This window comes from Saccopteryx leptura, chromosome 3, assembly GCF_036850995.1.
Source record: "Saccopteryx leptura isolate mSacLep1 chromosome 3, mSacLep1_pri_phased_curated, whole genome shotgun sequence".
Taxonomy (NCBI): Eukaryota; Metazoa; Chordata; class Mammalia; order Chiroptera; family Emballonuridae; genus Saccopteryx; species Saccopteryx leptura.
This window is the reverse complement of record NC_089505.1, coordinates 208,674,634-208,687,549: the sequence shown is the minus strand read 5'-3', so window position 1 is coordinate 208,687,549 and position 12,916 is coordinate 208,674,634. Positions and strand designations below refer to the sequence as shown.

The 12,916-nt window shown below is 50.2% G+C and overlaps 1 protein-coding gene across 7 annotated transcripts in view; it reads left to right on the top strand.

Moving 5' to 3' along the window:
* PDE4DIP (phosphodiesterase 4D interacting protein) overlaps positions 1 to 12,916 on the top strand; it is a 205,517-nt gene that overhangs the window by 178,270 nt on the left and 14,331 nt on the right. For 4 of the 7 annotated variants that reach the window (XM_066377294.1, XM_066377292.1, XM_066377297.1 and 1 more), the window contains 8 exons: positions 984 to 1,207; positions 1,810 to 1,962; positions 3,870 to 4,055; positions 8,110 to 8,361; positions 9,570 to 9,701; positions 10,339 to 10,464; positions 12,072 to 12,261; positions 12,758 to 12,882. In XM_066377294.1, the coding sequence (XP_066233391.1) occupies positions 984 to 1,207; positions 1,810 to 1,962; positions 3,870 to 4,055; positions 8,110 to 8,361; positions 9,570 to 9,701; positions 10,339 to 10,464; positions 12,072 to 12,261; positions 12,758 to 12,882 (1,388 nt within the window). The remainder of the gene's footprint in view (positions 1 to 983; positions 1,208 to 1,809; positions 1,963 to 3,869; positions 4,056 to 8,109; positions 8,362 to 9,569; positions 9,702 to 10,338; positions 10,465 to 12,071; positions 12,262 to 12,757; positions 12,883 to 12,916) is intronic. The other 3 variants (XM_066377295.1, XM_066377293.1, XM_066377298.1) reach the window with 1 other exon arrangement.

Here is a 12,916-nt window from a genome sequence, read left to right as displayed (position 1 = left end):
GAAAAAAATGAATTAAGTTACAGTTCCTGTTGAAAATGACCTGACATTGCAGTCCCCTAAGAAACTACAGTGACTTAGAAACCAGTTTTTGAAGAGTCACTGCATGTAACCTTATAGTGTACAATAGAATATTGTTGTAGCCACTAGTTCGAGCTACTTTGTGTCACAAGTGTGCTTTAGACCAGTGGTCCCTAACCCCAGGCCGCGGACCAGTACCAGTCCGTGGGCCATTTGGTACTGGTCTACAGAGAAAGAATAAATAACTTACATTATTTCCGTTTTATTTATATTTAAGTCTGAACGATGTTTTATTTTTTAAAAAATGACCAGATTCCTTCTGTTACATCCATCTAAGACTCACTCTTGATGCTTGTCTCAGTCACATGATACATTTATCCGTCCCACCCTAAAGGCCGGTCTGTGAAAATATTTTCTGACATTAAACCGGTCCATGGCCCAAAAAAGGTTGGGGACCACTGCTTTAGAGCACATAGTGATTCTCAAAATATCCGTAGTGAAAGACATAATGTTTTCGTTTTTGCTTTTGTTTTCATTTCTGATCCATCGCAGACAGGCATGGCCCATACCTCAGTCATCCAAGTGATCTTCCTTACTGTGCTCTTGGATGTTGAGGCAATGTCGCATTGCTCTGTGTTTCCCAAAGCTTATCTTCCACTTCCATACTGACCTGTTGGGAGATGGGTTACCAGAAGTTTCAGGCTGCAGCTGTCGTGGGGACCTTACTTTAGGCAGCAGTGCCTTGGAGGGCTCTTAGAGTCCCCGCTGGTCCCCAGCATATCATGTGCCCAGGCGCTGGGCAGCTATTGCTTCCCTCCCTCTGCACCACACCTGCTCCCACCCTAATCAGAGATGGGTTATTTTGATTACTCTCTGCAGGAAGGGCCCCCTTGACTTCTGTGTATTGCTCAAGTGTCTCAGCCAGGGACCTTGATTTCACCTCTTGTCCCCCCGCACCCCTCTAGGCTCAGCAGGGAGCTGCAGGAGAAGGAGAAAGTGATCGAAGTCCTGCAGGCCAAGCTGGATGCCCGGTCCCTCACGCCGTCCAGTAGCCACGCCTTTTCCGACTCCCAGCGCTCCCCCAGCAGCTCCTCCTTCCTGTCTGATGAGCTGGAAGCCTGCTCCGACATGGACATGGCCAGCGAGTACACACCCTATGAAGAGAAGAAGGCTTCCCCTTGCCACCCAGGTAATCTCCCCTTTCCGAGTGGTACTAGCTTTATCTAGGCTGAGAGGAGACCTCCATCACCAGGACTTCTAGACCTACGCTGGTGTGGATGACACTGAACATGGCTCTGGGACCAAGTGCCAAGCATAGGCCCCAGCGGGTCAGGGTCTTTGCTCTGCTTCTGACTCTTCCAGTTACCCTGTCCCCAGGTCTCCACCAGCATGTACATGCTGTTAGACCCAAGGGGAGAATGGGAAGATAATGTGGACTTTCGTCCCCACTGCCTCATGACCACAGAATCTATCTGCTGACCTCCTTTGTGATAGGTCTTCTGATGCTCTGGTTAGCTGCACCCCCAAGCATGGCATCCCGCTGGTGCTGCCGGTTGTGCCAGATATGACCGGAGGTGCCATATTCATGGTCTCAGGGTGCTGGGCCCAGTGTCACCTCTAAGGTGGCTTGCCTTACTGTATGAAAGAAAAGGATCCCTCCCTGCCCACAGTGCTTGTGCTTGGTGCTGTCCTGAAAGCAGGGCTTTGCCCTGGTGCCCTGTTTAAATGGAAGGCCAGGTCCCAATTCTCTGTGGAACATCAAACATTTTCTATTATTCATGGGTTTTGTAGACTCCATCCATCACCCCCGTCATCCTGCTGTACTGTCTTCTAAGCCATCATCCACCACTGCACCTCAGGCGGTTAAGGCCAAACCCAGCAGCAGCCCTGCCAGCTCACCTGCCTCCCGGCACCTCCCCCAGGAGGCTGGCCAAGCCCATCCAGGTATGCGACCATCAGCGGACAGGAACCTCATCGCTCTTCCCCAGCTGCCTGTTTGACTTTTCTTCAGGGACAGATGTTTTCACTGTTAGGAGCTTATTTGCATCAAACCTGAGACAAAAAGAAGAAACCATTCCTAATTCATTAATTGTGTTGTCTCTTCTTTGTTTTAAATATTTTAGAAAAATAAGTAATCCACAACAGACTTGGAGCTGCATACAAATTTTGACAAGTAGTTGGCCTAATCATTTTTAAATAAACATTTTCATTTCTTTCTCTCATTTCACCCTGGGGAGCAAAGTGGCAAAATCCTTCTCCCAGGATCAAAGTAGTCAAAGAACAACAACAAAAAATTCACAGCTGCTCCCCAGTACACATCACCCATTCATTATATTTGCTCCACAGCCTCTGCACCAGGTGGGGCTGCTTGCATTCTGGCTGAGGTGGCCCCAGGACCATCAGACAAGGTTCCCTTCCTATTGCGCTGTTGTTCAGGATTTATGAATGGGTGGGCAGTCCTTGATCCATACATGTGTGTATCCTGGGGCCAGTCAGAGGGGTACATTTCACTTACCTGCTTCAGGGTAGTCGCCAGGGTGCACCATTTAATCACAAGTCTGCACCAGCCGTGACAGGAAGAGGGCAAAGCTTGTCTTGGCTCCCTACCCCCCAACTTTCCCTGGCCACTGTCTTCAGTGTGGTCTGTGAGGAGGTTAGTTTGTGTAGAGTTGCCCCCAGAAAGCACAGCACTTCCTTCTGTTGCTTCCTGATGACCAGTCAGCTAAGATCTTAAGGAGGAAGATGTGGTCAAGTTACTGAGCCTCACACAGTGAGCAGCAGCTGCACCAGGAACTCATGGAGAGCTGCTCATCTGCATAAGTGCTCTGGGCTCAAGCAGAGTAGAAGGCCAAGGGTTTTACAATCAGAATGCTTCCCTGAAGGGTGCCTGGGCCTGGCAAAGTGTACTCATTTAAATACTATCTTCTTGCCTTGGCCAGATAGCTCAGTTGGTTAGAGCATCATCCCAATAGGCAAAGGTGGCAGTTCGATCCCTGGTCAGGGCACATACAGAAACAGATCAGTGTTCTCTCTCTTTCTTTCTCTCCCGCCTTCCCTCTTTTACTACCTCGCTCTCCCTCTCTCCCTTCCTCTCTCTCTCACATGAATAAATAAGGTGTTTTTCTGTTTGTTTGTTTTGTTTTAATGAAGGCATTCTTAAAAAAAAAGAAAAATAATTTTTCCCACGTGATACAAATACCCAGACAGGTTTGTAAACTATACTGTCCAAGTCACTTTGGGGACACCTCTGTTTTTCATCTGGTGAATGAACGTATTGATTTCAGATTCTAAAATCTGTTTACATCAGTCTTGAATTACATGCATTAATAACACAAGTTTTCCCATAGCCTTAGTGCACTCTTGCCCTCCTCAGGGTGAGCCCTAATGCTTTCAGGGAAAAGGGTTCTCAGTGTAGGGACAGTCTTGTCAATAAGAAGAACTGGCGCATGCTAGGAGCAGCACCCAGGGGCTCCAGGAAGCATTCAGACACAGCTCTCCTGACCTGCCCGTGGCCAGGATGGCTGGGACAGGCTGCAGCAGCCTGGCTACGGTAATGCCATTTGCCTTCTGTAGCCACTTGTTTTCAAGCTGAGCACGGACTGTGTGCAGGATGGCCCTGGCAGGGGATGGGGGAAGGGGGTGGCCAGGCCAGCCTCTTGGGGGTAGTGCTCCCCCTAGGCCATGGCAGTGATCACTCCTAGCCATCCCAGGCAGTGCCACTTTGAATGATGGCCACTCCCCAAGGAGACAGGTGGTTGAAGAATAGTTTTATCTCCTCTGTCTTACCCATTCCTTTTTCTTCCTTTCTCTCTAATGATGTGTCTACTTTCTCCCTAACTTTCTGTTTCTAGGCCTTCACTTTTCCTCTGTCCCCACGCTGGTTAGCCTCCCCCAGGCACCATTGCCCTCAGCTCCACCCAGCTTCCTGCCTTTTGGCTCCACTGGCCCTCCCCTCCTTGGCTGCTGCGAGGCCCCAGTGGTCTCCTTGGCCGAGGTTCAGCAGGAGCTGCAGATGCTGCAGAAGCAGTTGGGAGAAAGTGAGCACTTCCGCTGCATTTGTGTGCTTGCGAGCAATCCCCCAGCCCCCACTCCCTGTGTTGTTCTGCATGGCTGTGGCTTGATGGCAGAGTTTGGGGGAAAAAATAGGGATACATGTCACTTGTGGATGGATGATGGCGGGACAGCTCTGCTTGCTTTTTTTTTTTTTTTTTTTAAATGTATCGACTGTTAACTTTCTGGTGTGTGTGTCTCATCTGTTAACAGGCATATGCGTTCACCAGGTGCTGTCCAACAGCTGACAGTGTGTAATACACCCAGTGTGCCGAAAGCCTGACAGCCTGGTGACATGCTGGAGGGCAGGGCGTGGGAGGGAGCTTTGGATGAAGTGGCCATGGCAAAGATGGCCGTGTTTAGTGGGATTCTTCCCATGTCTATTTCCTGCTATGAAATGCTTTTAATCAAGGTCAGATCCTAACCTCCTCAGGTGAGGGCCATAAAGGGTGGTGACATAGGGATTCAGAAGGGGGTGACAGCCCTTCTTCCTATTGCACAGGTTCATTTCTGCCCCGGACAGGTGGCAGATGGGCAGTTAGAAACAGATACATGGGCTGTGATGTCTGCTCATGAGTTCTATCCTCGAACTCACAGAGGCAGTTGATGTGATGTAGTCACAGAATTCACGGACTGTTTACTGTCATCTTTTAGAAAAGAGTTTGATGTCTATATGGATTACATACCTCATTATAAATTTTTTTTTTTTTTTTTTTTTTTGCATTTTTCCGAAGCTGGAAACAGGGAGAGACAGTCAGACAGACTCCCGCATGCGCCTGACCGGGATCCACCCGGCACGCCCACCAGGGGCGATGCTCTGCCCACCAGGGGGCAATGCTCTGCCCCTCTGGGGCGTTGCTCTGCCACGACCAGAGCCACTCTAGCGCCTGGGGCAGAGGCCAAGGAGCCATCCCCAGCGCCCGGGCCATCTTTGCTCCAATGGAGCCTTGGCTGTGGGAGGGGAAGAGAGAGACAGAGAGGAAGGCGCGGCGGAGGGGTGGAGAAGCAAATGGGCGCTTCTCCTGTGTGCCCTGGCCGGGAATCGAACCCGGGTCCTCTGCACGCTAGGCCGACGCTCTACCGCTGAGCCAACCAGCCAGGGCTATAAATTTTTTTTCATGTGTGATCACTTATAGCTCAGGAAAACAATAAGAAAAGAACCTTACATGATAAATTTACTTTTTAGTAGTGCTTTAAAAACCAGCTGGAAAGCAGTTTGCCATCACTTAGAGCCATACTTTGTGCCTGCAGAGGGGCTCAGGTGAGCCAGATTGGTGGTGAGAACCACCACACAAGGGGCGTCCAGTGACCTAAGACTACAGAAAGGAATTTGTACACCTGAAGCCTCATATGTCATTTAGACCAGTTTGTTTTCTTTGTCAACCCCGAAAATGGATTCACTGCCCCATTTTTTATTTGATTTCCAGAACCAGGTAGACTAAGACTATTTTTTAGGAGAGTTTGTGCATCTTCCTTTCTGCCAGTAGTGAAGTCTGAGAGGCTACCTTCTGCTCATCGCTCACACAGGTACAGCAATCTAGGCTCACTTGGCAACATGGACCTGTTCTCTCCTGAGCCTCATGCACCTTGCGTGACAGGGGAGCCAGAGAGCGGAGCTAAGGCTCAGGGAAGGAGAGGTACCTGTTCAAGGGCACTAGGAAGAGGGAGAGGTGGTCCGTGTTTCCAGTATACCTTCTCAGCTTAGGATGGTTTTGTTACCATCCTGCTCAGATCGTGAGCTAAGCTCAGCTGAACGAATTCTGAGGCCTTTGCAATAGTCCTCTCTCTCTCTCCCTGCAGAGACCAGTGGAGAGTGCTGGTGTGTCTGACCTGGAACTTGCTGCTCTAGCAGCTCTGGAGCCAGCAGCTGACGGGTGACAAATATGTCCCATGCCAACGTAGCAAGAATGTTTTCTAACTTACTTTCCCCCTTTACGTTTCCACAGTTGTCAGTTTACCTCTGTCCAAGGGGACATAAAAGGAGAGCCCTGCATAGAAAGGGGTCTGGTGGTATGAACTGGAGTTGTATCTAGTCTGCGGCATTGACTAGAGTTGGGGTGGTCCCCGCATTGGTGAGGAAGACTGCAGCCCTTTCTTTGCCCTCCTGATGTGTGGTCCTCTCCAAGGGACCATTGCTTACCAGTGTTCCTTTTTTCTTTGAACCAAGCTTCCTTGTGGTGCATGGTGGCTTCTTAGGTTGCTTTGGGGCTAAAATCTGATGCAAGTCTGTGGTGTCTTTGCATGGTTAAGGGCATGTTCTCTGTCTTGTGTGGCCAGGGAGGCTGGAGAATGAGTATACTGATCACAGTGCTGACAGACTTGGAACCTCCTATGACCTTGGTTAAAAAGTAAGCTGTCAACAACCATGATTTCCCCCTTTGCCTTGTGAGGGGGTGCATTGAAGAGGGTAGGGAACAACATCTTTGTTGAATCTTAAATAAAATTTAGAGGCTTATGTTGTTCATCCTCTTCTTTAACTCCCAGTGATCCTAATGAATGTCTATATTTTGCAAATTGGGGAAGGAAAGACCCATCACAGTATTTCTCAAACTTTACTGCCTATTAGAATTACCTGGGATGATTTAGAAACATCCAGGGCTGTTGCGGTCCAGCCACGACAAGTATATACCGGGGTCCCGAACGGGAAAAGGTATGGAATTGAAATAGATGATAGGGACTTAAAGATATATATACATACAGATGGGTTCAGGAGGACGCCACAGCAAACAGTCTCTACTGTTCCTTAGCCGTAACGTCCGTGCTCCCAGAAATACATCCACTTTTATTCATAGAAAAAATGTGGTCCATCAGCAATTCAATTAAGTTTCCAAGGCAACTCAAAGACAACCCTCCATCATACCATCCAAATCTACTTTACACTAATAAGAAACTAGCTTCTAGCCTCCTCCGGAGAATATGGGTGAGACAAATGAGAATCGGGTGTAGCTCTTTGTTAACTAGGCAGGTGAGGTGGGGGTTTGGGCCCAGCACCAGATTGCAAAAATACCCTGTTTATTTATTCAGTCCCCAACACAGGGCCCAAGCTGTACCCCATACCAATTAGGCAACATCTCTGGGGGGCCTGGTAAAAACATGTATTTTTTACATTGTCCCAAGTGTTTCCAGTATGTAGCCAATTTGAGAACTAGTTACAAAGGGCGTTAAAAATTGGCAAGTGCCAATTGCACTAACTTAACTACTCAGAGGAATCTGGCTTTGCAGGAGGAAATGTGACCTCACTTCTGTTTATTTAGGTGAACATGCCTGTTTACCCTGCTACTCATGTGCATGCTACCTGAAAGAAAGCAGCCACGAGTATCAATATCCTAAACTATAGTCCTGCCCACCTCTCTCCCCCTCGCCCCAAGCTGGGCTCTTGTTACATAGACACAGACATGAGGGAGCTCAAGGGAAGGCCCATGACGTCATGAGATCAGTGAGAGCATCAGCCTATGAAATGAAAGGGCCTCCCTGCCTCTGCACAAGTCTTCAGTGATTCTTTAGACAGCAGTGGTGGATCAGTGTTGGGTGAGGTTTGCCTTCTGTAGAGCCTCCCCTAGCCTCAGCAAAGACTTCCTCAGTCTGGAGGAATGGGAACAACAATCTCTAGCTGCATTTCATGTCCCCTTTCTCCTCTGACAGCCCCAAAGGAAAAGCTCCCTGGTTACCTGCTGGGGAAGGCAAGTAGTGCTGGCCAACCAAATAGTCCCGTTCACAGGTGTGCTCAATGCTACATCCCATCACATCTTTGACCCCTGACTTTGGGAGTGAGTTCTACTCCTGGAACTCCCCTGGACTCTGTCGCAAGGAATTCTAGCAGGAGCCAGGGGGAGTACTAGACTTCCCCTTTGTGTACACCAGTGACTTTCATATACTTTGTCCCCTACCTTGTTGTGTCTCATGAAAGCAAATACATGGATTCTAGGTTATGTCTTGATCTAATTGATATTTGGCAGTGGGCTGGGATCCTGACATCCCATGTTGCCTTCGCGGACACTTCACCTCTGACGCTGTTTCCCACTCGTGTTTCTTCCCGCCCAGGTGTCAGCACCGCCTCCCCTGCCTCCCCAGGCACACTGCAGAGCAGCCACTTGGAAGCTGGCCTTGCCCACTATCTCAACCCTGCCCAGCCCCATTCTTCTCCCAGGGGCACCCTAGAACTGGGTGGAATTCTGAAGCCTACTAGGTACCTGGGAAGCGGTGGCCAGTGGGATATGAGACCTCAGAAAGGGAGCATGTCTGGAGACCTGTCCTCGGGCTCCTCCGTGTGCCAGTTTAACTCCAAACCCACAGGTAAAGCGAAATGAAATCCTACTTAGAGCCCACTCTTGTCCTCCCCGGGCAGGGCCTTTCCTTTCTCTCTGGCCCCTGGTGCATAGAGCAGGGGTGAAATGAAGGAGCCATACAGTGCTTCAAGCATCCTGAATCCTCCCTGCCCACGGCCTCGGTGCTGTGCGGGGCGTGGGACAGCCAGGGATCCCCCGCTGGGCTCATAGTCACGTCCCCTCTCCCTGCACCCTGAGCCCGGACAGCCCATTCTAGGACCCTTTCAGAATGCCAGGCCCCAGCACTCACAGGACATTCTTCCATCAGTCAGGAATTGTAACAGAAAGGATGCTGTCTCCACACAGCTCCCTGCCCCACAGATAGATTCTGTGAACAAAACCCAGTTCAAACTTTTCCTCTCCGAGCTCTACTGGTCAGGGCTGTGAGACATCGCACACATGGACAAGTTAGCTGTATAGTGAACATGGGGTGTGGCTCAGTTCCAACAGTGAGATGGTTGCCCTTTTCAGAAACAGACTGAGGCAGAAGCACAACGGTGTAGGTGACGTAGTCTGTTATTAGCACCCCTCCCACTTCTCTGTTCTGCATCTTTCATCCCCTTGTGGGGCTACTTCTTTCTCCTGTCTCACCAGCCCCCAGATCAGAGCCAGCTCCCCTTCCTTCCTCCATATGAGAGGGGTGAGAGGGCAGCATTGCAGACCATTAACCCCACGGGATGAGTTTATGTTCATAAAATCTGACCCAAGGCCTTTTGTCGGAGGGCAGAGAAAAAGCTTTGTCTCATGCCAAAGACTATTTAATTGAGTAGCAGTAAGAAGAGGTATTAGGGTGTGTGAGGCCTTCTCTGCCACAGCCAAAGTGACACTCAGGAGGTGGCCACACCGTTCCAGATGTCCTGTCCACAGCCCACAGCCTTCAGCTAGTTTTCTAAACTGTGTGGCACTGCCTTACCCTCACTAGTTACACCAGTAACTGCACACTTACACTAATAGTTCCCTTGCACTTAGCCCTTTATGGGAGGAGGTCCATGGGGCTTGCCTCGCACTGGGCTGTCCTGTGTTTCTGGTGCCCATATGAAAGGATGCAGTTGGCAGAAGGATGGTGATGTTTAGGGGTCTTGCTGAGAGGCCAGTGGCTGAACCCCTGCCCCACGTGGACCCCACCTGTGACCAGGATTCTCCATCTCCACCTCTTTCCTGTCTGGCGTGCTGCAGGGGCCGACCTGCTGGAGGAACACCTGGGTGAAATCCACAACCTGCGCCAGCACCTGGAGGAGTCCATCTGCGTTAACGACCACCTGCGGGAGCAGCTGGAGCACCGGCTCAGCTCCACTGCCCCTGGGAGCGGTAGGCCGGCCCAGGGGGCCTCCTTGGGTCACAGTTAGGGAGCCTCGGGAGGGAGGCCCTCTGTGCAGTACTCAGGCGCAGTGGTCTGCTTCACTGCAGTGGCTCCCTGCACACAGTCCAGCAAGGTAGCTGGGTCAGTAATATCACCTTTACTTGGTAGATGTCGGGGAGCTCAGAGGGTAACTTCCCTCACTGCAGAACCAACAGGTTCTGTCCCCAGAGCCGTGTGACTTCTCATTCCATCCTTAATCTGCTCAAGGGTGCTGTCTCCTCTGCACCCTTGTATGTGGCTAGCAGGTGATCGAGCCAGGTCTTGGGCCTCCCCAGCCACTTATCCCCCTCCCCCACTTTCCCCCAGGCTGCTGTCACTGGGAGGCCATCCTTTCCACACACCTTGTTCTGCCCACAGCGCAGCAGCCACAGCAATTTAGGGAACGGGCCCCCCCAACCGGTAGCAGCGAGGGCACGTGATGATGCAGCGAGGACCCCGAGAGGAGGCACAGGGAGCTGAGCCTCCAGCCCACCAGGCTTTCAGCCAGGACTGAGTCCTCAGGGTTTTCTGCTGGACTGGGACAGTATCTTTGGGGACATAGAAGGGACAATTGTGTAACTTGCCTGCTTGCACTTTTCGGAACAGAATCCACCTCTAACTTCTACAGTCAGGGCCTGGAGTCCACGCCTCAGCTGTACAACGACAACGAGAACAGGTTCCTTAGGGAAGAAAACCGGAGCCTGCAGGCTCAGCTGAGTCATGTTTCCAGAGGTGGGTGGTCAAAAACCACAGACTGTGGTCTCTCTCAGTCCCTTTCTTCCCTGGCCATACCAGTCACCAACTGGAGAAGCAGAGAGAGGAGGTGAAATACCAGCTCCCCAGGTCTACCAACCCCAAATTCCCATAGCTGTTCTCAGTCTGGGAAAGGGTGCTCCAGAGAGGGGCCAACTGTGGACCTCTGACCCATAGGCTCCAGGGACAAATAACTCCCGGAAATCTACCGCTCTGAGCCAACAGCCTGCAGATATGCAGAATCATCAGCTAGCAAAGTGGATACCACTTGGGTATCTGTTCTACCTCCCCTCAACCCACAGTTGATTGGGAACCAGAAAAGGAAGGAATGTGAGTGCCTATAAACCCTCTCAAGTTTCTCCAGACTTGACTGCAGCTCTGTGTGTCTGTCCTGTGTGTCTGAGCTGCCATCCCTGTGTGTCCTCCCCACGTCCCCTCACTCATCGGTAAGGCTTCTCTCTGGTCAGTAATCCTCAAGACTGTGTCTAGAGGTGCTAGCAAAATGTCTATCATTGCCCAGATTCCCATCTCTGTGCAATGGGCATTCATGGATGGGCATCATTTCCTGTGCGGCCTGGGGCACAGCTGACCAGAGTGTTAATTGACTTGCTCAAATCACTGTATTATCAACAACTGATTTTTATTTACAAATATTTATTGAATAGCCATAAAAGACTGGGAATAGTGTCTTAATCTGGGAATAGTTCTAAAAGACTGGGAAGATATGAGAGGATAGCTCACTGCTTGGGGAAGTTAATAGAACTTAATAGATAACAGAGAAGGCACAACTACTAAACTATCATTGCATGTCTGGAAAGACTAGAACAGACTTTACAGGTGAGAAGATTGTACTTAAATGAGTACAATTTGCCAGGCCAGCTAAATTCCTGCCCAGACCGTCCTGTCAAGAATCTTTAAGAAATCACGAAGATCAGAAAGATGACATAAGCCCAGAACAGATGTCCCTATTAAAATGATGACAATGCCTGACCTGTGGTGGCGCAGGGATAAAGCGTTGACCTGGAAATGCTGAGGTCGCCGGTTCGAAACCCTGGGCTTGCCTGGTCAAGGCACATATGGGAGTTGATGCTTCCAGCTCCTCCCCCCTTCTCTCTCTCTGTCTCTCTCTCCTCTCTCTCCCTTTCTGTCTCTCTCTCTCTCTCCTCTCTAAAAATGAATAAATAAAATAAAAAAAAATAAAAAAAATGATGACAATAACATATACTAAAAATGGTAGACAGGAAATCTTGATGTTGATCTTTGGCAAAATTCAAGAATGGATTATTGTGCAGAAGGTGGTGGGCACTTAGAAATAGTGAACGTTAGAAACCAGAATGTTTTTTCTAATAGCAAGGTAGGGCTTATTAAGTCAGAGGATCAAGTGCATTGCGAAGTCGGAGCCCCACCTCCTCGTTCCCCAGAGTGTGTGGGTATGGTGACCGGACACTTTGTTTGTCTCCTGGCTGACTGCAGCAGAAGCTGGCCTTCCTTTAGCCTTAGTTCTGTCTGTCAGGATGGATGTGCTTGGGCTCATCTCCTTGCTGACCTTGGCCCACAATCTAAATGCTCCTGATTCTGCCCTCCAGAGCACTCCCAGGAAACAGAGTGCCTGAGGGAGGCCCTGTTGACCTCGAGATCCCGACTTCAAGAGCTGGAAGTGGATCTGGAGCACCAAAAGGTGGGCCGGCAGCAGCTTTTGGAAGACTTGAAGGAGAAGCAGCAGGAGATCTTGCATTTCCAGGAGGAACGACTGTCCCTGCAGGAGAAAGACTCCAGGTCAGGGGGAGCCCACTGATAAGGAAGGTGGCCCTAATTTCACATTTAGAAGAAGGGATATTGGCAAGACAGTTAATAGTCCCTTTTGGAAGCCTCAGTTTCCCCTTTGCTATTCCTGATTTATGGGTACTGAGCAGAAGGAAGGACTTCTCTGGGATGCCTGTTTTCCTCCAGAGCTGAGCAAGTAACCCTCTGAAGCCAGCTGTGATGCTCGTCCCCAGCATAAAGTCTATAACTGCTTGGCAGTGTGCAAAGAGCACTTCCAGGCAGTAAGAATATTGTGCTGGTGTGTCCTAGCTATTGTGGCTAATGACGGGACTCTAAGTAAAGTTATTGCACCTCTCTGGGCCTCTGTATTCATGACCATGGTCTTCACGAACCCTGAGTTAACAGCTAGAGCTGAAACTCTGTGCTGCAGAGGTTGGCTCACAGCATGTTGCCCAAGTGTGACTGAGGGCCCCCAGCTCAGCGGCCTGTCTTCCCGTCTCCCCTGCAGGCTGCAGCATAAGCTAGCCCTCCTGCAGCAGCAGTGTGAGGAGAAACAGCAGCTCTTCCAGACCCTGCAGTCAGAGCTGCAGATCTACGAGGCCCTTTATGGTGATTCCAAGACGGGGCTGAAAGGTACAAGTTCCCCTCCTCCTCCACCCCACCAGTT